Source organism: Balaenoptera borealis (assembly GCF_965194805.1).
Source record: "Balaenoptera borealis genome assembly, chromosome: 3".
NCBI lineage: Eukaryota > Metazoa > Chordata > Mammalia > Artiodactyla > Balaenopteridae > Balaenoptera > Balaenoptera borealis.
In genome coordinates, this window is record NC_138866.1 from 119,612,477 (window position 1) to 119,638,844 (window position 26,368).

The 26,368-nt window shown below is 34.0% G+C and overlaps 1 protein-coding gene across 13 annotated transcripts in view; it reads right to left on the reverse strand.

Moving 5' to 3' along the window:
• Positions 1-26,368, reverse strand: part of MYO9A (myosin IXA) — a 277,041-nt gene that overhangs the window by 176,229 nt on the left and 74,444 nt on the right. For all 13 annotated transcript variants that reach the window (XM_082383557.1, XM_082383556.1, XM_082383560.1 and 10 more), the window contains 5 exons: positions 22,446-22,543; positions 20,038-20,164; positions 12,286-12,375; positions 8,355-8,471; positions 6,438-6,572 (listed from right to left, as the gene is read on the reverse strand). In XM_082383557.1, the coding sequence (XP_082239683.1) occupies positions 6,438-6,572; positions 8,355-8,471; positions 12,286-12,375; positions 20,038-20,164; positions 22,446-22,543 (567 nt within the window). The remainder of the gene's footprint in view (positions 1-6,437; positions 6,573-8,354; positions 8,472-12,285; positions 12,376-20,037; positions 20,165-22,445; positions 22,544-26,368) is intronic.

Sequence of the window (26,368 nt, forward strand, 5' to 3'; positions counted from 1 at the left end):
TTACATCTACATTTATGAGTGAAATTGACAATTTCCACTTCTAATAATATCCTTCACAGATTTAGAAATCAATGTTATCCTGGCCCCCAAAAATGTGTTGAGAATTGTCCCCTTTTTTTCTATTCCACATAAGAATTTATGTCAAACTGAAAATAATTCTTTCAAAGTCAGCGGAATTCATCAGTGGTGCCATTTTGGCTTACAATATTCTTTATGGAAAGGTTTTTAATTACATATTCAATTTCTTTAATAGTTATAGAGTTAAACTTGGTATTTCATCTGTGTCAGTTTTGAAAAGTATTTTCTCGTATCATTTAACAAGGCTTACAGACATGAAGTTGTTTAGTGTATCCTACTATCTTTTTAACATGTGTAGGATACACAATGATGTGGTCTTTATCATTGGAATTCTGGCTATTTATATCCCTCTCTTGTCTCTCTCTCACACCAATTTCTTAAGGGTTATATCAATGTTATTAGTCATTTCAAAGTATTACTTTTCACTCTGTTGATCCTCTCCCATAATATATTTGTTTTCACTTTTATTTAATCATCTTTTTTTTTCTTTATTATTTCCCTCTTTCCACTTTCCTTTGGTTTAGTTTGCTGATCTTTTTCCAATTTGTTAATCGTTGCTCTTCAACCTTAAAATCTTCTAACAGCTATAAAATTTTCCTCTAAGTAAATCATTAGTCACACTTCTTTAGTGACTCAAGTGCACCTTTAGTCACAAGTTTTAATATGTAATATATTAAGTTCAATATATTTTCTAATTTTTTTCAACTTCCAGGCTATCTAGAAATTCATTACTTAATTTTTAATCATAAAGTATTTTCCAGTTATCTTCTTGTTGTTGGTTTCTGATATAAATTCATTATGGTAGTGAGATCTGTGTGATTTCAAAACTGTGAAATTTGACCCTTGTTTTATGGTCCAGTATATAAGCAAATTTTGTAAATTTGCAGTTATCTATATATGTCAGATAAGTATTTGCCTTAAAAATCTTCTATATCTTTATTTGATATAGGCCTCAGACCCAGGGAAATTGGCATTCTGACATAAAGGGCAGGCAGGACTAGGTACCCTCAAAAGCACCCACCCAATTCTCTGGGTGCTTTACATCTTCTGTATCCTTACCAATTTTTTGTCTGCTTGTTCTATCAGCTATTCAGCAAGGTATGTTAAAAATATTCCACTAAAATTGCAAATATATGTTTGTCTTTAGTTTTATCAATTTCTTGTTTTATATACTTTGAGGCTGTATTACGCGGTACCTATAAATTTGGAATTGTATACTTTCTGATGAACTGATCCTTTTAGTATTATCAAATACTCCTTTTTTTATCTCTAGCAATGCTTAAAGTGTGATACTAATACAGTTATATCAGTTCTCTTGTTTTTGTTAAGGCTTGCTAAATCTTTTTCCATCCTTTTACTTTTAACCTTTCTGTATGCTTATATTTAAAGAGTCTCTCTTAGAAGGAGCGATTTAGTCTTATTTTATATTCAGCCTGAGAATCTTTGGCTTCTAGTTGGAGTAATTAGTCTATTTATATTTAATGCAATTACTGGTATTTGTGGGATTAAATCAACCATCTTACCATCTGTTATTTGTCCTGCTTTCTTGTTATTGCTTTTATTCCTCTTTCTTGCTTTCTTTTGTATTACTAGAGTTGTTTTTACTTCACTTGTTCCCTATATTAACTTGAGAGTTTTATATTCTTTTATTACTTGGTGGTTATCCTAAAATCATAAGACACATTCTTAACTTATTAATGTCTAACAGAGAAAAAAACCTTCTATCACTTGGCATTTAATACAAAGATATTACAATACCTTAAATTCTGTATCCTTTCCTGAATTAAATGCTATTGTACTCACATGCTTTAGTTCTACACATACATTAAACCACAAAAGACATTTTTATCTTTGTCTAATTTTGTTAAAATTCATTTAGATTCACCCACTTTTTTACATTGTTCATTGCTTTTCATTCATTCCTGCAACTCTGAGTGACAATGGGAATAATTTAGTTACTGCCCAAATAACATACTTCAGTTTTAAGGAAAATACCCCACCATCTTCTGGCACCCACTGTCTCCCCGGAAAGACTGACTTTCAATCTTATTGTTGCTTCTTTAAAGGTACTGTTTCCCCCATCTCTGGCTGCTTCTCAGATATCGTTTTCATTGGGGTTTTTTTCTTTATTTTTTTGGCTGCATTGGGTCTTCGTTGCTGTGCACGGGCTTCTCATTGCAGTGGCTTCTCTTGTTGTGGAGCATGGGCTCTAGGCGCGCGGGCTTCAATAGTTGTGGCACAAGGGCTCAGTAGTTGTGGCTCGTGGGCTCTAGAGCACAGGCTCAGTAGTTGTGGTGCACAGGCTAGGTTGCTCCATGGTATGTGGGATCTTCCCGGACCAGGGCTCAAACCTGTGTCCCCTGCACTGGCAGGCAGATTCTTAACCACTGTGCCACCAGGGAAGTCCCTGCCTTTGTCTTACTATATGGCTGTCTTTGTTCTTATCATGTTTTGTATTCTTAGGGCTTCTCAAATGTGTGCTTGTTGAAATTTTTTTGTTTCGTGTTTTAAGTTTTGGAAAATTCTCAGCCATCACTTTTTTCAAATACAGCTTCTATCCTATTCTCTCTCTTTCACATACATCTTTCCAGAATTCCTGTTACACATATGTTAGACTTTTTTACTATGCCCCATGTCTCTTACACTATTTGTATTTTCCTCTTTTAGCTTTATTCATCAGGCTGTTATTTCTTCTGGTTTATCTTCCACATCACTAATTTTCTCTTAAGCTATATCTAACTAACTGTGAAAAACTAATGTTTTTAATTTCACTCTACTTTTTAGTTCTAAATTTTTAAAATTTTCCTTTAGTTCTAAATTAGTTTTAAATTTTCCTAAATTTAGGATTTTTTAAAACAGTTTGTAGTTCTTTAATAAAATTATCACTTAAAAAAATTTCTTGAAACCACTGTTACTTTAAAGTTCATGTCTGATAAAATCATAATCTGGATCCCCTTTGGTATAGTCAATTGTCTCACTTGGTTCTTATTCATGTTGGTTTCCTTCCTTGTATGTCTTAAAAAACAAACAAACTTCTCAGTTAAAAACTGAATGCTTGTATATGAAAAAGTATAGAGATAACTTTAGCACTAGAATGATTTCTTCCTCCACTGGAGACTGAATTTGCTATTGGCAGGTGGCTAAGAACGCTGGAAATTCTACACTATTTTAACCCAATCAAGAACTGAGATTATTTTAAACTGGGCTTCAGCCCCTATGATGCCTTCTCTATTTCTGCTTTACCTTTACACTAAGATATAACCCTTTGAAGTCTTCAACCTAAAGCCTGTGGGAATTGCCAGGGGGCTCCTCCTTGTTCTTTAATCTGGAGAAAACCCTTTTCGGCTTCTCAGATTCTCAAGCCTGACTCTTTCAGAATCTGGCGGCCCTCTACCAGAACAGAAACGTCTCTAGGAACAAAGCAGTTCCCGAATGCTGGGCTCAATTCCCTGGGTTTCATGCTTGCATATCTAAGCCCTGTAAAACTTCACTTATTTGAAGGTACTCCAATGCTTTCAAATATATTTTGTTCAGTTTTTTTTTAGGTGTTCTGCAAGCAAGTTTCATCAAAATTTCCTAGTCTGACATCCCCAGAAGTGGGACAGACAAAAGAACAACTCACTAGATTATGAACTCCATAGTAAGATCCCTGAACTCTAAAATGTCTATCTTCAATGCCTAACAGTGCCTGATACATAATTGTTATTCGATTTACTGATGAATCAATGACCTAAGGAATAATTCTGAGCAAGTAAAGGAAATAAGAAAAGAGCAGTATTACGAATGATAACAGGAAACAGATTTTCAAATCACAGAAACCTCTTTTCATCTGTCTCTTATTCCACATTATCTCTATAAATACCTTGATTCAGGACTCAGAATCACTCTCCCATACTACTTCAACTGGCTTATAGATTATGTCCTTCTCTCCAGTTCACCTCTCTTCAACCCATCTTCCACAGTTCCAATTCAAATCCTCTGCTAAATATACTTCAAATAGCTCCTCATTCTCTAAAAGAAAAATTCTAATCTTCTCTGCACAACTCTCTGACCCCAGGCTATTTCATCAAACTTATCTCCCTTCCTGCCTCCATCCTTATATCCTATATTTTAGCTATACTGAATCATTTCCAATTCATCAAAACTGCTGTGCTATTCTATGCCTCACAGTTTTAAAGATATTGTTACCTTTGTTTAAAATATCTTTTCCCCACTGACAGTCTGGTGAGCTCAACTTTCTATTCAAAACTCTATTCCAGAATCACCCCTGGGAAATCTTTGCAGACTTTCAGTAAGTTCTAATCAATTTCATCCTTTATATCACTACTTTACCTTATATCTGATTATAGTACCTATCATCCTGCATGGCACCTATTACATCTCTCCCATCCTATGTGCATATGTACTAATTTTGGGCAAAATTTAGAAGTGAACTTCAGTAATCAAGATTTGCAAGATGTTTCCTCCCAAAGCATCTTTGGTACTTTTTTATTTCTGTGTTTTATTTTTTTCAAAAAATTTAGTCTACTTAACTGATTCTATATTCAACTGAATTTAACAAATACTCCCTGAGTACCCATCTCATAACAGGTACCAGACAGTAATACACAAATAAATAAAACACTCAATATTTAAACTAACTTAAATCTCTTATTTCCAGCAAATCCATTTTAAGTAGAAAAACATGAGGAGGGAGAGAAAGGAAGAATAAAATAGATGGGGTGGCAAAAAGTATAAATTTTCTCTAAGCTTTCCATAAATTACATCAAAAGCTTACCCATTACATCACAAATAACAGAAGAAAATACTGAGACTTAAAAGAAAAAAAAAAAGCTATACCTTAGTATCTATGTCTTTTGATCCATAATTCCACCACATTGCCCACAACTATGATATGCAGGGTAGCAAATAAATGAGGATCACCCACCAACCAAGTAGTTTTGAACACATTTTCCATCAACTGTAAGGTTTTATTTTTATACATGTTTTTAGGTAAGGCATTTCTCGTGGCTCCTCCATGGCTAATCTAGACTTCTAAATAAGGTAAGAATAATTTCAGTTCACAATAAGAGAACACCTTTCTTCTTCAAAAGCAATTTAACCAGTCTTCTGTTTAACGATCCACAGAGCAATTAATGCTTTTCTTTGAAAAATACAAAACGCTGTCAACAAAATGCATTCCTCTACCCCTCCAACACACACAGCCATTTTAGGAGATAAAAATACTGATTTAGCATAATCTATTTAAAAGAACACTGGATTGAGTAAAGAAACCAATCCCAGCTCAACTTTTGATTAAAAGCAAGAATTATGAAGCCAGAGTGTTTTGAATACAGGCTTTAGGCATCATCTGCAACACCAGAATAAAAAGAGTACCCAGTTAAGAGTAAGCACTACATATATGTTAGGTGATATTATAACAAATAATACTACCTTTTAACAGCTCTATAAAAGAGTCTAGCTAAAAGGTCATGCGTTAAAAACTTTAAGGAATCATCAAAATGGCCAAGACTAATGCTGCTTGTGCTAATATTAATCAGTCCTTATAACTCTTTAAGTAAAATAGCGGTGCTTAAAGCCAGGACAGAGGACGGCAAGCCCCAATGACAGGAAAGACCTGTTGTGGTTTTCTGTTCATTTATTTTCTTCACCATTTCCTTTGAGGTGAATGTGAACCCTGTTTCTTTTTATACAAACTGAAATTCTGGGCTATAATCTCAACTTATTACTGAATTCAAACTTGACTTGGAGAAAGAGCCCACATTTCCTTCAACCCTGCATTTACCTTAAGAATTCTCATGGAAACTGATGGCTTGCTCTTTCTACACTAATTCAGTCAATTTGAACTTCTCACAAGAAATATCTAGTTACACATTTTGGTCTCTCTACACTGCCCTATTTCTTTGTATCCACATTCTGAGCTGGTTTGAGATTCTGTTAATAAGCTCCTCTATCCCATCCTCGAACTAAGAGATCAAAGGAATCCAACAAGCATACTTAACATTACACACAGTGACCAAGCCCATGGCGGCAATTAAAAATCAAAAACATCAACAAAAATTCAAAACAAACCCACGTATTTTTTCATTCAAAGGTGCAGTCAAACAAGCACATATTATTGATTCTAATACTTGAGGCCTATTAAACAAAAAAGAAAACCCTGTGTGATAAGGCCCCAAAACTATGCTCTGATCTGTCATTTGCTTACACTAATATGAAGTCAATAATATCTGTATTGAAATACACTTAAAATACTGATCACGACTATGACTCAAAAATTTATGTGTGTGTATGTGAAGGTGGGGGTTAGGGTTTAGGGAGCGGGAAGGGGGCAAGTGTACACACATTCAGGTACTCACCTGCTCCAATTTAAAGATATGCTGATTAAAGTAGTGTTGTAAGCGTTCATTAGCAAAATTAATACAGAACTGTTCAAAGCTGTTATTTTCATAATCTTCAAACCCAAAAATATCAAGAACACCAATGGACAAAGTCTGTGAAACAGGAAAAAATTATGGTTAAAAAAGGATGCTCAAATTTATTTCATGAATAATATTCACAATATAAGTAACAAAATGTTCTTCAACAGCAGTAGAGAGGAAAACTTGGGGGACCAGTGTTCAGTCAAAATATACTACAAATGAAAAGCATGTTAGTTCTCTTTTTCTTCATCTTTTTCTTTTTATCTTAATTATAAAAATAGATCCAAAGTTTTAACACATGTAATTCATTGATTACTTTACAGAAATGTACAAAGCAGAGTTAATGACCTGTTACCTCAATATCACAAATCTCTAAAACCCAAGAGACAGGGAAGGGAAAAACAGGCTATTGGAAAGTCAGAAGGTTACTAAAGTAAAGCTAGGTTACTCCTAGCTATGCCTGGTTATGCCAAAAGGATCATGCAATTTTTCCTAGTTTGACTTCTCTATCCCAATAAAATTCTGCATTAAGAATCAAGCTAACAGGTATGTTTAATTAGTCTTACACAGGCTAGAAATGAAACTGGATTATCAGAATATGTGGTTTCTTGAAGTTAAAACTTCAAAAATTTTTATCAAAAAAAAAGAAATACACAGGATTTATGACATTAAACAGTTCTAAAAGGATTATAACAAAAAACAACAATCCCTTCTCCACCCTCAATTTCTGCTCCGTAAAGTCAACAACACTCAAATCTTTTTAGTTGTTTGGCAAAGAATAGTATAATATAGTAAAAAATGTTTATTCCTCTATTTCTTGATATTTTACCTCCTGAAATTACCTTCTAACTTCTTAGTATGGGTGATAAATATTCAGTTCTAATATCCCAAACCACCATTCTTCTCACCACCCCACCTTATTCTTAAAATACAGCTGTATGACAATTTTGATTAAATGAAAACAATTTTTCTCTGCTGGTGCTAAGAGAGATACTGGGCAAACTGATGTAATGAGTGATAAACAGTAAGAGACTTTTAAAAGTCTCCATTAAGAGTATTTTGTGTGATTAATACTGCTGACTAATTCTAAGCCCTTACAAAAAACAGTGAAAATAATGATCTTCAAAAATAAGTCAACTTGGGACTTCCCTGGTGGCACAGTGGTTAAGAATCTGCCTGCCAATGCAGGGGACATGGGTTCGAGCCCTGGTCCGGGAAGATCCCACATGCCATGGAGCAACTAAGCCCGTGCGCCACAACTACTGAGCCCATGTGCCACAACTACTGAAGCCCACGCACCTAGAGCTCGTGCTCCACAACAAGAGAAGCCACTGCAATGAGAAGCCCGTGCACTGCAGCAAAGACCCAACACAGCCAAAAATAAAATTAATTAATTAATTTAAAAAAATAAGTCAACTTGGTATATTAGAATTAAAATCAACTTTCTACCTGTGGGCTTACTCAAAGCGTGAAAAGGTCATGTAAGAGCAATTTTACATTTAAATATTAAAAATAATGAGGTCTAGATATATTTCAAGACATAACCAGGTAAAAAAAAATACAAATTAGAAACAATACAGATAGCATGATCCTATTTTTATGTTTAAAAGCAACTCTGTACATGTACATCTATAGGAATGTAAGTACATAGGAAAAAAGCTCTGGAAAGACACACAGAACAGTTTCGCTGAATAGGGTCATAGAAGCAGAAATAAGGAGAGACATAGCAGGGAATACAGATAAAAGGTGATACTTATTACTCTATATAATTCTATGTTTTTAAATTTTATGCATTACCCATTTTATTAAAACAGTTTTTCAGGAAAAATATATTATAATCCAATATATGTCTACCTTGATATTTTGCTCCAAATCTTTACTATTCATAAGTGCATGATTAATCCGAAAAACTATCCAGTCAAACAGGGCACTATATAAAGATTTAGCCATGGAGTTCCTCACTGTCACAGCCTGGAAAAAAAAAAAGTTAGGCGTCTAAGTGAAATTGGCAACAATCTGACTAAGATACTATAACAAAGTGTTTTGCTCTCATTCAAGAAAGAAAGCTTATTATCCTGAATTAGAAATTAATTTTTCTCTCAATATAAATAACCTACAATTGAAGTTTTTTATATATACTCATTAATTTAATCCAACTCAGGGAATCCAGGCTAAAACTGCCATGAAAGATAAAGGAAACAAAACGTGAGTCCACACATTTCAAAACACTTTTACTGAAAACTGGGGTATATATTTCACCTAGTAAAGAAGGTAGAATAGGAACTTTATAAACAAATGAACTTTGCCAGCTAAAGTGGGGAAGAGTATTCCAGGCATAGGAATCAATTATCAAAAAGGCATCAGTTATCTGCGGAATCCTAGTCATACCACCACAATTACATTCCTGGCTGTCTTCAGCTTGTCATCCACAGTAACCTCTAGAATTTCTCCATCCCCAAACAGTAACAATTCTTTCATTATGGAGTTATGTGATTTACTTTTTTCCCTCACCTCAAGCTTTCCCCAGTTTATGGAAACTCTCTGTACTATCTGCTTAATTTTTGTGTAAATCTGAAATTAGTCTAAAAAATGAAGTCTATTACTTAAAGAAAATCCAACATTTAGAAGGTACTGCAACCTAAAAAGAGGGTTGGTGGGGCACGTATCTTAGACAGCTGAGTCCTAGAACTTAAAAGAATACAAATCCTAATAATTTATGTACTTCTCATCTAGGGACTTATTTTGAAGCTTGTATATTCAGGTACATATTTATATCTATGTTCTTAATTTTAGAGGAAGTAGAGAGTGTTGATTAAGAGCTAGACTATCTTCCAGTCCCAGTTTCTCTACTTATTCCAGCTATTTGACCTTGGTCAAGTTACTTAAACTCTTAGGCTACGGCTTTTTTTACATTTGTAAAATGAAGACAATACTATAACTGACCACACATAGACGATGAATGAATTTCTGAATTTCAGTGAAAAAAAAACCCCTCAAGTTTCCAGAACAAAAACTACCTACCTAAACTATCACCTACATAGGAAAGAGAAGACAGGTATTAAATTCTCTATCTTCAACACTAGACACTTGAAAATAATTGGAAAACGTTTAGAAGTTCTGAGAGACAAAAGGTTGTGGCCCTAAAATTCTATTCTTCGGCAAGTTATCAACCAAGTATCTTTAAAATATCAAGAGAATCAATAGTAGAATATATAGAGAGAATAACCATTCTATTTTCCCCAGAGGAGGGGAAAAAGAATAAAGATGATCTGATTAAATTCAGCAAAAGCAAAATATTTTAAAACACAGAGTAAGAAAACATGTTCGTTATCACAATGAATATAAATGAGCTGAATTTTGTAGCTAAAAGACAAACCTCCACATCAAATTAAAAGATTCAGAGAATCCAAATATACCAAATATACAAATATAATGCCTATTTACACCATAACTCCCAATATTATACTTTTAGCCTCTTTTCTCTGTAATGAAGTCCTGCCTATCACAGCTTAACCTCAATAAGCCCAAATACCAATCAATTATTTTCTCACTCAAACAAGATCTCGTTCAGTGTTTCCTGTCTCACTGAATGGTACCAATATTCTACAGTTGTGTGTACCAGAAAATCAGGATTCATCCTTGACATCTCCTTCTTCCTCCCTGCTTCCCACTAAGCAAATCATTGCCCAATCTTGTTGATTTTACCATCTAAATTTCTTTCTTTTTAAATACATCCATTTCTCCCTATCAGTAGGTCACCATTCTAGACATAGCAGCAAGCATCTTTCTCCTCAGGAGTACTAACTACTATAGCCTCCAAACTCATCTTTCCACATTCACTCTTGCCCTCTGTGTTAGAATGATTCCCATCACCAGGTGTACATGTTCTCTATAGCCTCTCCCAGTAAGTGTGAACAGGACTGTAAACATGATGGATTTCACTCCCATAACTATCTTATGTTATATGACAAGGGTGAAGGGATTTTAAAGATATAATTGTGGCCCAAAATCAGCTGAATTTTTTAGTTAACCCAAGAGATACTGTCTTGGGTAGAGCTGACTTACTAGGGACTGAGCCCATCCATCAGAGATTCTCCTACTGGCCTTGAAGAAGCAAACTGCCATGTTGTGTACAGGACCACATGGCAGGAAATAGCAAGTAGACTCTGGGTGCTGAGAATGGCCCCTAAGAGCCAACAAGAAATTATGGATCTCAGTCCTACAACTGCAAGGAAGTGAATCCTATCAACAACCTGTGAACTTAGAAGAGGATGTTGAGTCTCAGAGAAGATCACAGCCATCATGAATATCTTGACTTCAGCCTGGTGAAACCCTGAGCAGAGGACCCAGCTAACCTGTGCCCAGACTGATGATCCATGGAAACTGTCAGATAATAAATCTGTATTATATTAAGTCACTAAGTTTGTATTATATAATACATATATAATAAATCTGTATTATATTAAGTCACACAGCTATAGAAAACTAACACGCTCTCCTCCAACTGATTTTTTCACACTGCTGCCAGATTGTCCTTAAAAAAATATCTAAGGCAACTTTTTGCTTAAAACACTTCTTTCCATTGCTCTTCAGACAAAATACTAAAATCCTTAAGGACTGTTCTTCATTTTACTCATAATGCCTAGCATAATTCCAGGCACAAAAAGTGTTTTCAAATATTTACTAAACAAATAAATATACCAAACAAACATAAACAAAAATAAAGCAGGGGTTACAAAAATAATCTCAAAATGTTGAAGTTAAAGTTAAACATGTAAATAAACATAAAGAAATATTTAATAATGAAAAAGGTTGAGAAAGAAAATATAAAAGCATTGAACTTTTATGTAAAAGATGAACAAAACTCTTAAAACAGTTTGGCTTTTTCTCTTGTCTAGAAAGGAGCTCTCAAAGTTGGCAACTATAAAATACGATACAAGATACCTGACATAATGAAGAAATGTGGACCTGTAGGTACAATTAGGAGAGACCCCAAAAATGGGATAAATGGATCAATGGGATAAATGAATCAATGTCTGCCTAGAAAGCATTCTGTACAGTTAAATCAGTTTCCCCACCTCTCTGACTTCCAATCTCATATTCCTGTCCTATCTTTATTATTGTCAGTTTGATTTCTCATCACTTTCATAAAATTTTACCATAAAATAGTAGGCTTTTCAATAACTTTCCTACTCCTATACACCTGAGTGGTGTAACAGTAATATTGGCACACTATAGCAATAAAACTTACCTGGAAGCCTTACTATACAGATGATATTTAAAGCCATGGGACTAAGTGAGAAAATCTAGATAAAGAGTATAGAGAAGAAAAGACAAAGACTGTCCTAGGGCACCCAATCTTTAAGAAGTCAGGAAGAAAAGAAAAAACAAACAAAAAGAACTGCAAAGGAGTGGCCAACAATGAAAAAGTAAACCAAAAGAGTATGATGTGCTGGAAGATATGATGTGCTCAACAAGGAATAATCATTTGGGTTAAAGACTGCTTATTTATAATTCTACCTACCATCTACTTATCCCGTATTAATACTATGAAACTTAAAAATGGTGATCAGATTGAGATCATTGGAGAAAAATGTAAGCGTATTGCTTAAAATTACATTCAACTTTAAGTTTCCAAGTTGACAGAAAGTTCACGATAAATTTCAAGAGCCCAGAAAATATTTCAATCCATACTGTTATTTTCATTCTGTTAACAGAAAGAATATAAACCTAAACTTCTAAAAATGTTCAGAGTTCCTTGATTTCAAAGAAAATCTATTCATACCTCTGCCAGTTTGTATGGTAAAATAAGCTTTTCTCCCACTGTCACAGTCTTCCTTGTAACTAGTGCTTCAAATAGCATCTCTTCTTTAACCTATACAGTGGAAAAGTAAATTCAATATAAAAGATTTATGACTATGGTTGAATTATTTATTGAAAAGTCAAATAGAGAAAAAGAATTACTGAGATTAGTAAATACGCAACAGAGAAAAAACAAAAACAAAAAGACAACACACTGGGCAATTTAAATATTGGCCAAAGTGGAATTTAAGTGCCCCACTCACCCTACTTCACCATAAAAAAGACACAAAGGGTAAATAAGACAGATGGGTCTTCTTAAATTAAAGTTTTCTTTCTGATCATAATAGAGAAACATGTTTCATCGTACAGAATATGAAAAATACAGAATGGCACAAAAAATATTTTAAGACAATCAACCATAATCCCACAACCTGGAGACAAGGACTAAAAAGTGACAATACTTCTTGAATTCCAGGGACATTATAATGCATACTTATTGATGTTTCAGATGTTTATTTTCACTTACAGATGTTAAACTTTAAGATAAAGTTGATGCTTCCTTTGTTCTTACTCTCCCTCTAGAGGCCAATACAATCATGAATTTCACATGTATCATTTCAGTTCATGTTTTTATACACACACACACACACATACACACATACATATATATGTATAATTTCAGTTCATGTTTTTATATTACAAACATGTTTTTGAGATCTATGTTGATAATTTAGATCAAGCTTATTCATTTTAACCGCTATACAGCATCTCACTATATAAGTTACCACCGTGCACAATCCATTCTCCTACTTGTAGACATTTATGCTATTCACAATTTTGCACCATCAGAAAATAAACTGCAGTGAATTTTCTTGCATGTGAGTTCAAGAGTTTCTCTGAAGTACATACCTGAACGTGGAATTACCAGGTTGTAGTGTACCTATTTTTAGCTTTACAGGATATTGCCAAACTCCTGTACATGGGTTTTACCCATTTGCTCTCTCTAGCAGAAGCACTGAGAGTTCTTATTTCTTCAAACCTTGACTATACTTGGTATTATCAGACTTTTGGTTTTTGCCATGCTGATGGGTATGAAATGGTAAAAAGACCATTTTATAAAAACATCCATACATAATAAAGCTTTGACATTCATAAAATTTTATGTAAACAATATGATATAAAATATATCAAGCAAAAAGACTAGAGTACAAGGAGAAACTGAGTTATAAAACAAGAGAGTGAGGCATTACCCTGTCACCAGCAAATTCATGACAGGTCGACCATTTTTAAAATATGATTACACAACAAAGAAAATACACCTTCTTCTGGAGCATCCATTGCTCAATCTTCAAATTCTAAAAGATGGAAACAATTTGAGGCACATTAACTTCACAAAATAAACAGCCAAAGTTTAAATGTAAAACCTCAACCTTTCAGATATATTTAAAATATTTCAAGGAACAACAACAAAAAAATTAATACCAGATTACATAAAATGACAAAACTAAGAAAACAAAGAAAAAACATATGTGATAAAAACCACTGTAGGAGTTTCCCTGGTGGCGCAGTGGTTAAGAATCCACCTGCCAATGCAGGGGACACGGGTTCGAGCCCTGGTCTGGGAAGATCCCACATGCCGTGGAGCAACTAAGCCCGCGCACCACAACTACTGAGCCTGTGCTCTAGAGCCTGCGAGCCACAACTACTGAGCCCACGTGCCACAACTGCTGGAGCCCACATGCCTAGAGCCTGCGCTCCGCAACAAGAGAAGCCACGGCAATGAGAAGCCCGCGCACAGCAACAAAGAGTAGCGCCCACTCGCCGCAACTAGAGAAAGCCCACGCACAGCAATGAAGACCCAAGGCAGCCAAAAATAAGTAAATTAAATAAATAAAAATTTTAAAAAACCACTGTAGTATTATTGTGAGGTATATTTGTTCATGTAAGCAATTATTATTAAAATATTTAAAAATAAATGACCTATGTAGTAGACTCAAGAAATTTTTTTTAAAGGAACAAACAAATGTAAGCTGGCAACAACGTGGAGCATAGGTTACTTCCATACACTTGTACAAATTGGTACAACCATGTAGAGAGTAATTTGTCAGTATCAGTAAAGCTCAATATGTGTATATACCATAACCCAAGAATTCTACTCCTTGGACTATACCCTAGAATAATTCTCACACATGTTAACAAGGAGACATGTACAAGAATGCCTGTCATAGTACTATCCGAGTATAATATATCCACTCTTTAGATTCTCTTCCCATATAGGTCATTACACAGTATTGAGTAGGGTTCCCTGTGCTATACAGTAGGTTCTTAATTATTGTGAATATTTTTAAAACATCTAAATTATCTTTTAGATATTTGGGATTTTGTTTTGGAATTTGTTTTAAAAGAATTGGGAAGGAACAGAGGTGAAGATACAGATGAAAAGAGAGAGGCCACATTAATAAGTGATGAAGCTTAACAATGGGTACTTGGGTTATGTTCATTATATGAGGGGTACTTGGGGTTCTCTCTGCTTTTGACTGCATTTAAAATTTCAATTAATAAAAACTGGAAAAAAAACTAAATTCATAGTAGTGTTTACTTCTGCTGGGGGCAGAGTACACAGTGGACTTCAAATACACGCAATATTTTATTACTTGGATGAGGTTTCAAGTACACAGGCATTTATCATGCTGTTTTCCACATATATTGTATGCTGAAAACATTTCATAATTTAACAGAAAAAAAGAAGAAAATATATTAAAATAGAAATCAATACATAATAAGTAAATAAGAAATGAAAGACAAATCTCACATATCAAAAGAGAAAATTAAGAAACACAAATAGAAAGCTAATACCAAAGAAAAAAAATTTTTAAACATCAACAAAATATTTACAAAGAATGCAAAAGTAATAAGTTTTAAACATTTAATCAACAAATTATTTCCTAGAACAACATAAATTATCAAAATTAGTTCAAGCCAGATTTGAAAATTCTGAGAAATCAGTCAACACAAAATTAACTGGAAGAACATCAAATACAATTGGTCACAGGGTTGATATTGTTCAAATCTTTAAGGAACATATTATTCTCTGCTAATGATTCCTCTTTTAAATGCAGAAAAAAAATTTTAAAGAATGAAAAATCACCCAATTCATTTTAAGGAGCTGATTTAATGCTGACACTAAAACCTGACAATGGTCATACACAGATCTACACACATATACACAATCACACAAAACACACTAATCTTGCTTGTATTTGATAAACATCCTAAAAAAAATTACTGAATTCATATTTTAATCAGCTACCTCTATAATTTTCTGAATAGTCTTAATCGTGCATATATGACTTTAAATTTTTTACATAAACTTTATTGAGGGAATTCCCTGACAGCCCAGTGGTTAGGACTCGGCACTTTCACTGTCGGGGCCAAGGTATGATCCCTGGTCGGGGACTAAGATCCTGCAAGGTGCGTGTTGAGGCCAATAAATAAATAAACCAACTTTATTAATACAAAATATTAATAATTAGCAATGGGCTCAATATCCAATCTACAATGTTTCTCATATTCACCTGAGAAACTGATATGTATATTAAAAATTCATTCTTTAATATTGTTTCAATAGATGGTAAATATACTCAAAACACATAAATCTACTAAAAGTTGAATAATTTATGGTAATGATGATGGTTCTAATATTTCACAACGAAAACATGCTCCACAATTAAATACAACTAATCTACTGGAGCTTGTTCGCTTTTAATAATTTCACAAGCATCTATCCCAGATAGGATTTAGTACACAGAAGATGCAAAGCGTTCACTACTGTCTGAGGTAACTACAAAAAATAATTGGAAAAAATAAATAAAATTCAACCATTATTTGTTCTTAAAAGCTAAATCTATATTTATTATTGAATTGAATCACTTTGGGAAGGAGGGAAATTAAATTAAACATTTACTAAAGAGTTTACATTTTAATTAAACCAGTTATTGTGCCTATCTTTCAATCTTATTTCAATGAAAGCCTTAAGGTTCCTATTATCATTATCAATGTTAATCTATTAGAGAAAATCATATTTAAAAATCAGACCTAACTATGGGAATTCCCTGGCAGTCCAGTGGTTAGGACTCTGCGCTCTCACTGCCGAGGGCCCAGGTTTGATCCCCAGTCGGGGAACTAATATCCCACAAGCTGCGCGGCCAAAAAAAAATTTTAAATAAAAAAATAATAATAATAATAAATAAAAATAAGATCTAACTATAGGCAGGATACCTTGGTAGGTCTTCTCAGACCTTCTCTAGCTCGTTGACTTTGAAGATTATCTTCTTTCTACTTACTAAACCTCCATTCCTAGAACCAGTCCAAACTATATATAACAAGAAGGAATTTGAGAAGCTTGAGTTCAAAAGTGAGATTCGCTATCAAATCACATTTAGTTGTTACTCTAACTTTGACACTGGTAAGTCTAATTCTCAGAAATGGATTTCTCCTTTTTTTACCAATACCTCTTTAAATTGCCTGAATTCCTCTTACTAGTCTCTCACCAAAAAAAGGAATACTGCACTAGGACCAGAAGCCTTGGTACTTGCTGAATGCCTGAACTTATAAGAAAGACCACTAGCCACAATACCAAATGTTTGACTAAAATATCACCTGAAATGCCTGCCTGAAATACCATCTGTTTTCTGACCCTCACGACCTTCAAAATTACAGCTTTCAGATACCACACTCCACACCCTGGAACTTCCTTCCAGTGAGTGAATCTAGTTCCAATTCAAGTTCTCCCTCCTGACCCTTCTTCTAGGCTAACTCATTCCATTAAAGTTAATAAGCAACAGCAAGGCATGTACAAAATAATAAACACTGTAAGGTTAGATCAATAAGAGGCATCCATTGCTCTCAAAGAACATTGCCGCCACCTTATAATGGACACAAACTGGTAAACAATTAACTTTATGCTACAAAGCCAATACTGAACTATGCTAAGGAGAAGCAAATGTTCTATGCTGATAGAGTCAGTTTAGACCCTTTAATATGGTTAAGTCCCATGAAGTAGTATATGAACCAAGATTTGAAAGGTAAGTGATATTTTAACAGAAAAAAAGGTTATTCATAGTTGCAAAAAACTGGAAACGATCAACGTGCTCTTCAACAGATGAAAGGATAAACCAACTGTGGTATAATACATCCACACCATGGAATATTACCCAGCAATAATGAGAAATGAGCTATCAAGCCAGGAAAAGCCACAGATGAATCTTAAATGTATATTGCTAAGTGAAACAAATCAGTCTGAAAAGGCTACATACTATATGACTCTAATTATGTTATCTTCTGGAAAAGGTAAACCTACAGAGCTAGTAAAAAGATCAGTAGTTTGCTGGGATGGATTGAATAGGTGAAGCACAGGGAATTTTTTGGGCTGTGAAACTATTTTGTATGATAATGTAGTGGAGGATAGACGACATTATACATCTGTCACAACCCAAATAGCAAAAAGAGTGAATCTTAATGTATACAAATTTTTAGAAAATTATTTAAGATGTTGTGGGAATCTTAGGAAAAGAATACAGACCATGACATGAAAACTGTATGACAAAGATATGGAACAACCTCAGTGAAGGGGGTGGGAGGAAAAGGTGCTGACCTAAGTAATTCTGAAAATAAATGGAGTCTGTAAAACTAGGGGTAACATGACTCCATAAAGTCATTTCCCACAGGGATATGGGTTAAAAATTCTAACACTACTTTACAGGTATTTACTGGAATTGAATACCTAAATGAATGGCAGATTGATGGGAGACAGCTTCCTCACTGTTAGAGTGTGAGTTTACAGATAAGCAAGGGGAGAAGGCTAGAATGATACATGTGCTAATGAATTAGTTAGAAACAACAGTATAATCTCATGTTTATCTTTTTTTTAATTTTTATTTTTTTACTGAAGTATAGTTGACTTACAATGTTTCAGGTGTACAGCAAAGTGATTCAGTTTTATTTATATATATACACAATATATATAAATATGTATTCTTTTTCAGATTCTTTTCCATTGCAGGTTATTATAAGATACTGAATACAGTTCCCTGTGCTATGCAGTAGGTCCTTGTCGTTTATCTATTTTATATATAGCAGTATGTATCGGTTAATCCCAAATTCCTAATTTATCCCTGCCTCCCACTTTCCCTTTTGGTAACCATAAATTCGTTTTCTATATCTGTGAGTCTATTTCTGTTTGTAAATAAGTTCATTTGTATCGTATTTTTAGATTCCACATATATGTGATATCTCACAATATTTGTCTTTCTCTGTTTGACTTACTTCACTAAGTACAATAATCTCAAGGTACATCCATGTTGCTGCAAATGGCATTATTTCATTCTTTTTTATGGCTGAGTAGTATCCCATTGTGTGTGTATGTATGTGTGTGTGTGTGTGTGTGCATGTGTGTGTGTGTGTGTGTATACACACACACCACATCTTTGCCCATTCATCTGTCAATGGACATTTATGTTGCTTCCATGTCTTGGCTATTGTAAATAGTGCTGCTATGAACATTGGGGTACATGTGTCTTTTCGAGTTAGAGTTTTCACTGGATACATGCCCACAGTGGGATTGCTGGATCATATTAGAGCTCTGTTTTTATTTTAGTTTTTTAAGGAACCTCCATACTGTTCTCCATCGCAGCTGCACCAATTTACATTCCCACCAACAGTGCAAGAGGGTTCCCTTTTCTCCACACCCTGTCCAGCATTTACTATTTGTAGACTTTTTGATGACAGCCATTCTGACTGATATGAGATGATACCTCATTGTGATTTTGATTTGCATTTCTCTAATAATAGCAACGTTGAGCATCTTTTCATGTGCCTGTTGGCCATCTGTATGTCTTCTCTGGAGAAATATCTATTTAGGTCTTCTGCCCATTTTTTGATTGGGTTGCTTTGTCTTTTTGATATTGAGCTGTATGAACTGTTTGCATATTCTGGAAATTAATCCCTCATCAATTACAGTGTTTGGAAATATTTTCTCCCATTCTGTAGGTTGTCTTTTCACTCTGTTTATGGTTTCCCTTGCTGTGCAGACCATGTTTATCTTTATATAGATATAGATGGTTACATAAAAATATTTGTAGATATGTGAATATACTCAGGGGAGTATACACACATATATTTCCTGTCAGAGGAGAGGGCCTACAAAAATCATATCCCTTTCAAGATGAGTAGTTAGCTCAGAAAACATGAGAAATCATCACTCCAGGAAGAAAGAATAAGGTAATAATAAGGACCCTGATGTGGGAAGAAACATCATAGGAGATGAAGACCTTTGGCTCCCATTCAGCCATGAAGAAAAAGTAGTCCCCTTTTCTCCACCCATCCAGATAGCCCATCTTCAAATAAAATAATCTAACCAACATCCTACTATGAGAGGAAATCTCAAATACAGAAGGAGAAAAATTACAAAGGCCTAGAACATGATACAGTATAGAGTGAAATACTCATCCTATTCAGCAAATTGAGGAATCATGGACATCTGGGGCAAAGGGAGGCAGGGGAGAAAACCCAAATCTTCTAAAGATTCTGGCACACACAACAGCAAAAATTCCAACTTTTGGAGTAACACTATTAATAAAAAGTATTAACCCATTTATACCTACAAAATAGTTACACAAAATAAAAACTGAAAAGTTACCCAGTATTTGAAATGACAACTGAGAATGTAATCACTTACTTCTAATAATTCTGAGACAACAGGCAGAACTTCAGGATTACATATATCTATGGAGTCATCCCGGTATGTCTTCTTTTTATAACAGATATTACCCAAATGTAGTATTGCTGAGAGAAGAGAGAAAATCCTGTGAAAATAAAACCATAAATTACAGCTTGCTTATGTGCATTCTCTAAGCTTATTTCATTCCAAAATTCTAATCAAGCAAATTAACCAGTACAAAGCATTTAGTCTTCAAAAAAATAAGAAATATGAGGATAATAATAACTATAATAACTAAAATTTATTGAGTGTTCACTATGTCAGGCACTGTGCAAAGCGCTTTACATAACCCTTTCAGAATTATATCACCTGTCAGATATAGCTATTTGAAGGGGACTTCTTACTATTGTCTGAATCTGCTGTAGTGTTTCAAAAGTCCATGGACTTTCTAAATGCTTTTCATCCTGCCTGGAATGTCCTTTCCCTACACTGTCTATTTCAGATCTACTGAATCAGAATCTTTAAAAGAAAGGTCTTAGAATCTGTATTTTAACAAAGTAACCTAGGTGATTTTTTATTATTAGTTATATTTTTAAAATGCTTTCCTACGTCATATTATACTGTCCATCATATTATAAACGCTTTTTAAAAAACAGTATGAGGCCACTGGGGTATATTATCTAATATCAGGCCCTTAATGTGAAACAACTACATCTGGACTGTCCTTCCCTCCTGTCTCAGAAGAACACATACCCGTCCTCCAGCCACCAACTAATCCCTTCGCTTGTGCTATACATCTCATGAACTCAGTTTACTCTGGAACATTATTATACCAATTTTCTATATCTCGCCTGAATCTGACAAGAACTTTCTATCAAAATAATCTCACTTCAAAAAAATAAAAAATAAAAAAATAATAAAAAAATAATAAAAAAATAATAATCTCACTTCTCTTTTACTTTAAACAATCTAGCCTAGATCCCACACCTTCTTCACTTAACAAACAAGCTTACTGAAATGTTAACTTACACTCCTTGCCTTCACTTTGTCATTCCCTATTTGCTAACACATTCTGGCATCTGCCTCCCAGTAAAATGTCTCATAGAAGTTACCAAGAACCTCCATGTAACTTAGAAAAATATATTATGTCCTTAACTTACATGATATCTCAAAGGCATTTAACACAGTTGAATACTCCATCTAAAAGCCCTACCTAGAAATCTATATATACACACATCTTTGTGCCTTCTCCAGTTATTTCCTCAGAATAAATCTGTTCTACTTATGAAATTTTAACTATGTGTCTTCCTAAAATTAGGAAGCATTTTAAATAAAACAAAGATATTGCTTTAGGAACCTAATAGCTGTACTTTCAGAGGTCCTGAAGCAACATCTAATTCATAGGTGTAATTTTTCAAATAATTAAAAATTTTTAAATGATTGAGTCATTAACACGACTCAAACAAAATACAAGTCAATTCTAAAGGAATATTTCATAAAAACATTCTGAGTTAGAGAGGAAACTCAGTATCAACTGAAATATAAAAACTACTGAAAGCCAAAAACATAAAAAAACAAACTGATGAGCCATTTTTTAAAAAACTATTTTTAGTAGTAGTTTATATAGTTGCACATTACACTATTTCAGAATTTTGGATTCAGTAATCAGCACAATAATGTTTCTCACACACAAATATGTGATGCATAGTCTCCAGCAATAATAAATGTCTTATAAACAATTGAATATACTATAATTCAATATTAAAAGATTTATAAATATGAATTAAGAATTCCTGCTCTCAAAAAGCTTATAAGGTTAAGGTTATTTGCATCTTTAAAGTAGTTTGTTTTATTTTAAATATAATTTACTTCTTTATTTTAAGCATAATTTACTCCATCCTTATCTCAACCTTTTTACAGTTCTATTTTGTTTATATTTACAATGAAAAAAATACATTTAGCACAATACTACAGACAAATTTACAGTTGAAATACATAGAAAATTATGTTATACTGAAAGGTATGCATGTCTTAATAAGATTAAAGATCAATGATATAGAAAACAAGGAGTTATAAAATAGTGTTACAAAGCAACGGTTTTTAGGTAAGGTACATGGAGAGGTTTGGGGGGGCACCATAATACCTTGCAATAATATGCAAATGTTTATGTATTACATTTTACAGGAAGAAGAGCTCCAACTTTCAACAGACTCTCAAAGATTTATGACAAAACAAAGCAATTCAAAACAAGTCTTTTAGAAAAATAAATTTTCTAATTCTAAGTAACGTTTAAGATGGAACTGGATCAGGCACTGGATCAGGAATATCAGAAAATTGTTTCAAAGGATCAAAGAAGAGGAATTTTTGAAACACACATCATGATTTATTCTCTGCCGAGGGTATAAGAATACAATAAATAAACTCACTGTCTTCGTGTCTTGGGAAGAAATCCTACCATTTCCATGGCTAGTTGTAAGCGTTCAAAGTCATGCCTCAAATCTTCCCCCTCCACTGTGAAGCAATCCTGTTTTTTTAAGAAAAAAGGGGGAGAAAAATCAAGACTACCTATTGAAAAGTAATCTAAGGCACGTGGAAATATTGTAATTTTAGATAAATATACCTATTATAAAAATTAGAGCTGGTGAAATATTTAAACATTGCCAAATTCATTAGCCCTCTTATCTCACTACAAGTATGCACACTAAACACATACCTACCAAAATACCAGTAGGTTATCTTTTCTCCCTCTTTCACAATCACCCAAGCAAGGATCTCAAAAGTAACTTAAGAGCTAGCAATATGTATAAAATGTTCTGATACAAAGTTTGATTTTGAGTGGTTCTGAAGAATCTTGGAGATCCAAAGCATTTAAGAGAGCTCAATTCCACAAACAAATGTTATTTATTCAACAAATATTTAGTAAGTGTCTACCCATATGCAAGGTGAACTAGATCCTGAGACACACAAATAAATTTTAGAACAGGCAACAATTTAGTTGAGAAGTGGAGACTAGACTTTTATAATACAAAGATGTTTATATTATATCAATATTAGATATAAATATATTCCTAATGAACAATATAAACAACATGGTAATCAGTCAGCAAAATAAAAAAGTATATGTGAAAGTATAAAAACCTGCAAAGAACACACATGATATGAGTCAGTAAAAACAGTTATGGACTACCAAATAAAAAAATACTACTCTTCTAGAGCAACTCTTGCATTTCACTTCCCCCAAAAGTCAAACGGTAACACTGTACACATAATCTAAATCTTTAAAACAATAAATAAGTCTTTAAATCCCTTTACTATATGTTCTCACAGTCCCTTACACTTAACATTTTCAAAAACCTCCTCACATGTATTTACTCTTTTAATGCCTATCTTCCTATGAAATACTGTATTAAATACTCAATGAACACATGAACTATTATTTGTCTCATTTACTGCAGATCTCCAATATAAAGTCAGTGCCAAGAAGAAAGTGGGAAATTATTGAAGTAGATATACAATGAATGATTTATTTAACTGAATGAGACATTCCTTTTTGAGAAGTAAACAAAGTGCTCATTTATTTTTTAAAAAGCATTTATCAAGTATCTACCATGTACAACTTGCTTTAGGCATTGTAAAAATGAGTTAATGAATATATATGTAAATAATAAAATTTAAAATTAAATATTAAGTCTTAGAATGCTATTAAAAATATCTTCATTCTCTATGGAAAGGTATACATAGATAGTTTAAATTTTTAAATTCACTTCAAGAAACGTTCTTTCTGAGAACCCATGTACTTAATTTTCTGACTATAAAATTTTGGGGGGCTTCCCTGGTGGCACAGTGGTTAAGAATCTGCCTGCCAATGCAGGGGACACGGGTTCGAGCCCTGGTCCGGGAAGATCCCACATGCCACGGAGCAACTAAGCCCGTGTGCCACAACTACTGAGCCTGCACTCTAGAGCCCGTGAGCCACAACTACTGAGCCTGTGTTCCACAACTACTGAAGCCCATGTGCTTAGATCCCGTGTTCCACAGCAAGAGAAGCCACCTCAACGAGAAGCCCACGCACCACAACGAAGAGTAGCCCCCGCTCGCCACAACTAGAGAAAGCCGCGCACATCAACGAAGACCCAACACAACCCAAAAATAAATAAATAAATAATATAATAAATTAAAAAAAAAAATTTTGGTAAGCAATTTTAAGATATATTTCTACAGACATGCCAACATCCTACCTACTAAAAAATTTTAAGTTAACACATTTTTCTTTTACCTATAGTAAAGCTTTTTAAAAGCTCTTGCTTTTCTTCCCCCCCAAACCACAAATAGCTCACTCATTTTATGATTTGGTAAAAAGTTTTCTATAATAAATCAGTGGGGAAAAAGAGAACTATGCTTCCACTTGTGTAAACTCAATGATACAGTAATGATTCTCATAACTGACGGTTGTTCTTATCTACCCCAAGAATGAATAAAACAATGTGTATAAAATATTGAGAACATAAATTGAATAAAGAACTAAAATATAAATACATTTATACTTGCTGTTACCTATAATCAAATTGTTCTTCGGAAATACAAAATGGTCTCAGTGAAGACCAAAATCATAATTAACTTTTAAATGCTTGTACTTAATGTGTATTTCCCTGATGACAATGGTATTAGAAAAACTAAGGATGGACTAACCTACCAGACCAGAAATATCTTTATCTTAATCTGCGTTCCTATGGAAGCAGACCTTGAGACAAAGATTCAGTACAAGTACTAGCGGAATGTAGGGAAGGCAATGTAGCCTAAATAGGGTACAATATTAAAGTAGCTACCACAGTGGGCAACTGGACTTTAATCCCTAAGTAATCTCTGGGAAACAGTATAAAAAATAGACAGGTGAAGGAGCTGGAACACTTATATACCACCTCCCATGAGTTATTGGTTGAGGACTTCTGGAGATAAGCTGTTAACTCCTAGGAACTTCTAGAGGGTCATGCAAAAGCACAAGACATTCCAGGGTTCTGAGAAAAGCCTTCAAGCACCAAGATACAAATACTGGCTGTTGGAGGTCATTTAGAAAACAATGAAACGGTAAGGGTCAAAGAATAAGGCAGGGAACTAACCAACAACTGTTAGGACCCTTTCCACTGAAAGAAAATAATTGATTCCTCTTGTCAAACTTAGCTCAGGCTCTAGTCTTACTTGATAACATGCCACTGCACACTCCCCACAAACACACCAAAATGTTCTTTCATGCTATCAGCCTTTTTTCCCTTTGTATGAGATGATGAGAATGCTTTCTCATTTATAAGTACCTACGATAAGCCTGGCATGTAGTAAACATTTATGAGGGAGAGAAAGTGAAGAGCAGAGTCAAATTACACATTTTTCTCCTACGCTGTATATATTTCTTAGAATGGTGCTTATAAAAATCATACTTTTTTATAGCTACCAGTTGATAATATAGGACATAAATAGGAATAATTGACTTTGAGAATCAGTAAAGATGCTGAAGATCATTTAAGAAAAAAGAATATAAAGAACATAGCCTGATTTGAATCCCAATTACACTATTAACTTGCTTCATCACCGTGGGGGAAGTCACTTAAATTCTGAGCCACTGTTGCTTCTGGTGTGAAAGGTAATCATACTAACTACAACCAGGGGTTTTATAATGATCAAACATAATATGGATGTTAAAGTGGTTTTTAAATGGAAAAATATATGCAAAGGAAGTTGTGCAGCATGCAGAGACCTTCATATTGGACTGGCATAAAGCCAAAAAGGCAGTATTTAAGGGAGTGACCACAAATTTATAAACTGTTGGACAGTGAATAGCAGTAAGAGTGCTATGCTGTAGAAATACTTAAAATAGGGAGAATGGAAACATTATGAATTCAAAGATTCCTGCCCAAGTTGCATCAGGATTCCTGCAGAAGGTCTACCTCATGGGAAAATGGGAGGCCAGATACTATACAAATGGTTGGGTTCCTATAAAGGCAGTAATGACCAGGATAGAAGCTTGGCCTCAATGAGATAGTTCTAATCCTCTGCAGCATGGTGGAATGTCAATATCCTGAGACCTATTCTGGCAATTCTCACTAAACTCGCCTGATAGTTGGACCCTAAAATCATTCAAAGCTTAGTTCAGAAAAATTTAAAAATTAGGTGACACTAACTGTTTACATTGAAGTTATTCAGAACCGGCTTTAGGTAAAACTGTTTGAATAGATTATTACCATTTAAAGAAGGGAAATTAGCATTTACTAAATATCTTCTACATATCAGTCATTATGAGAGTCACCATTTATAATCTCTAAATCCTCAAAACACAAGGAGTTAATTATGCATATGT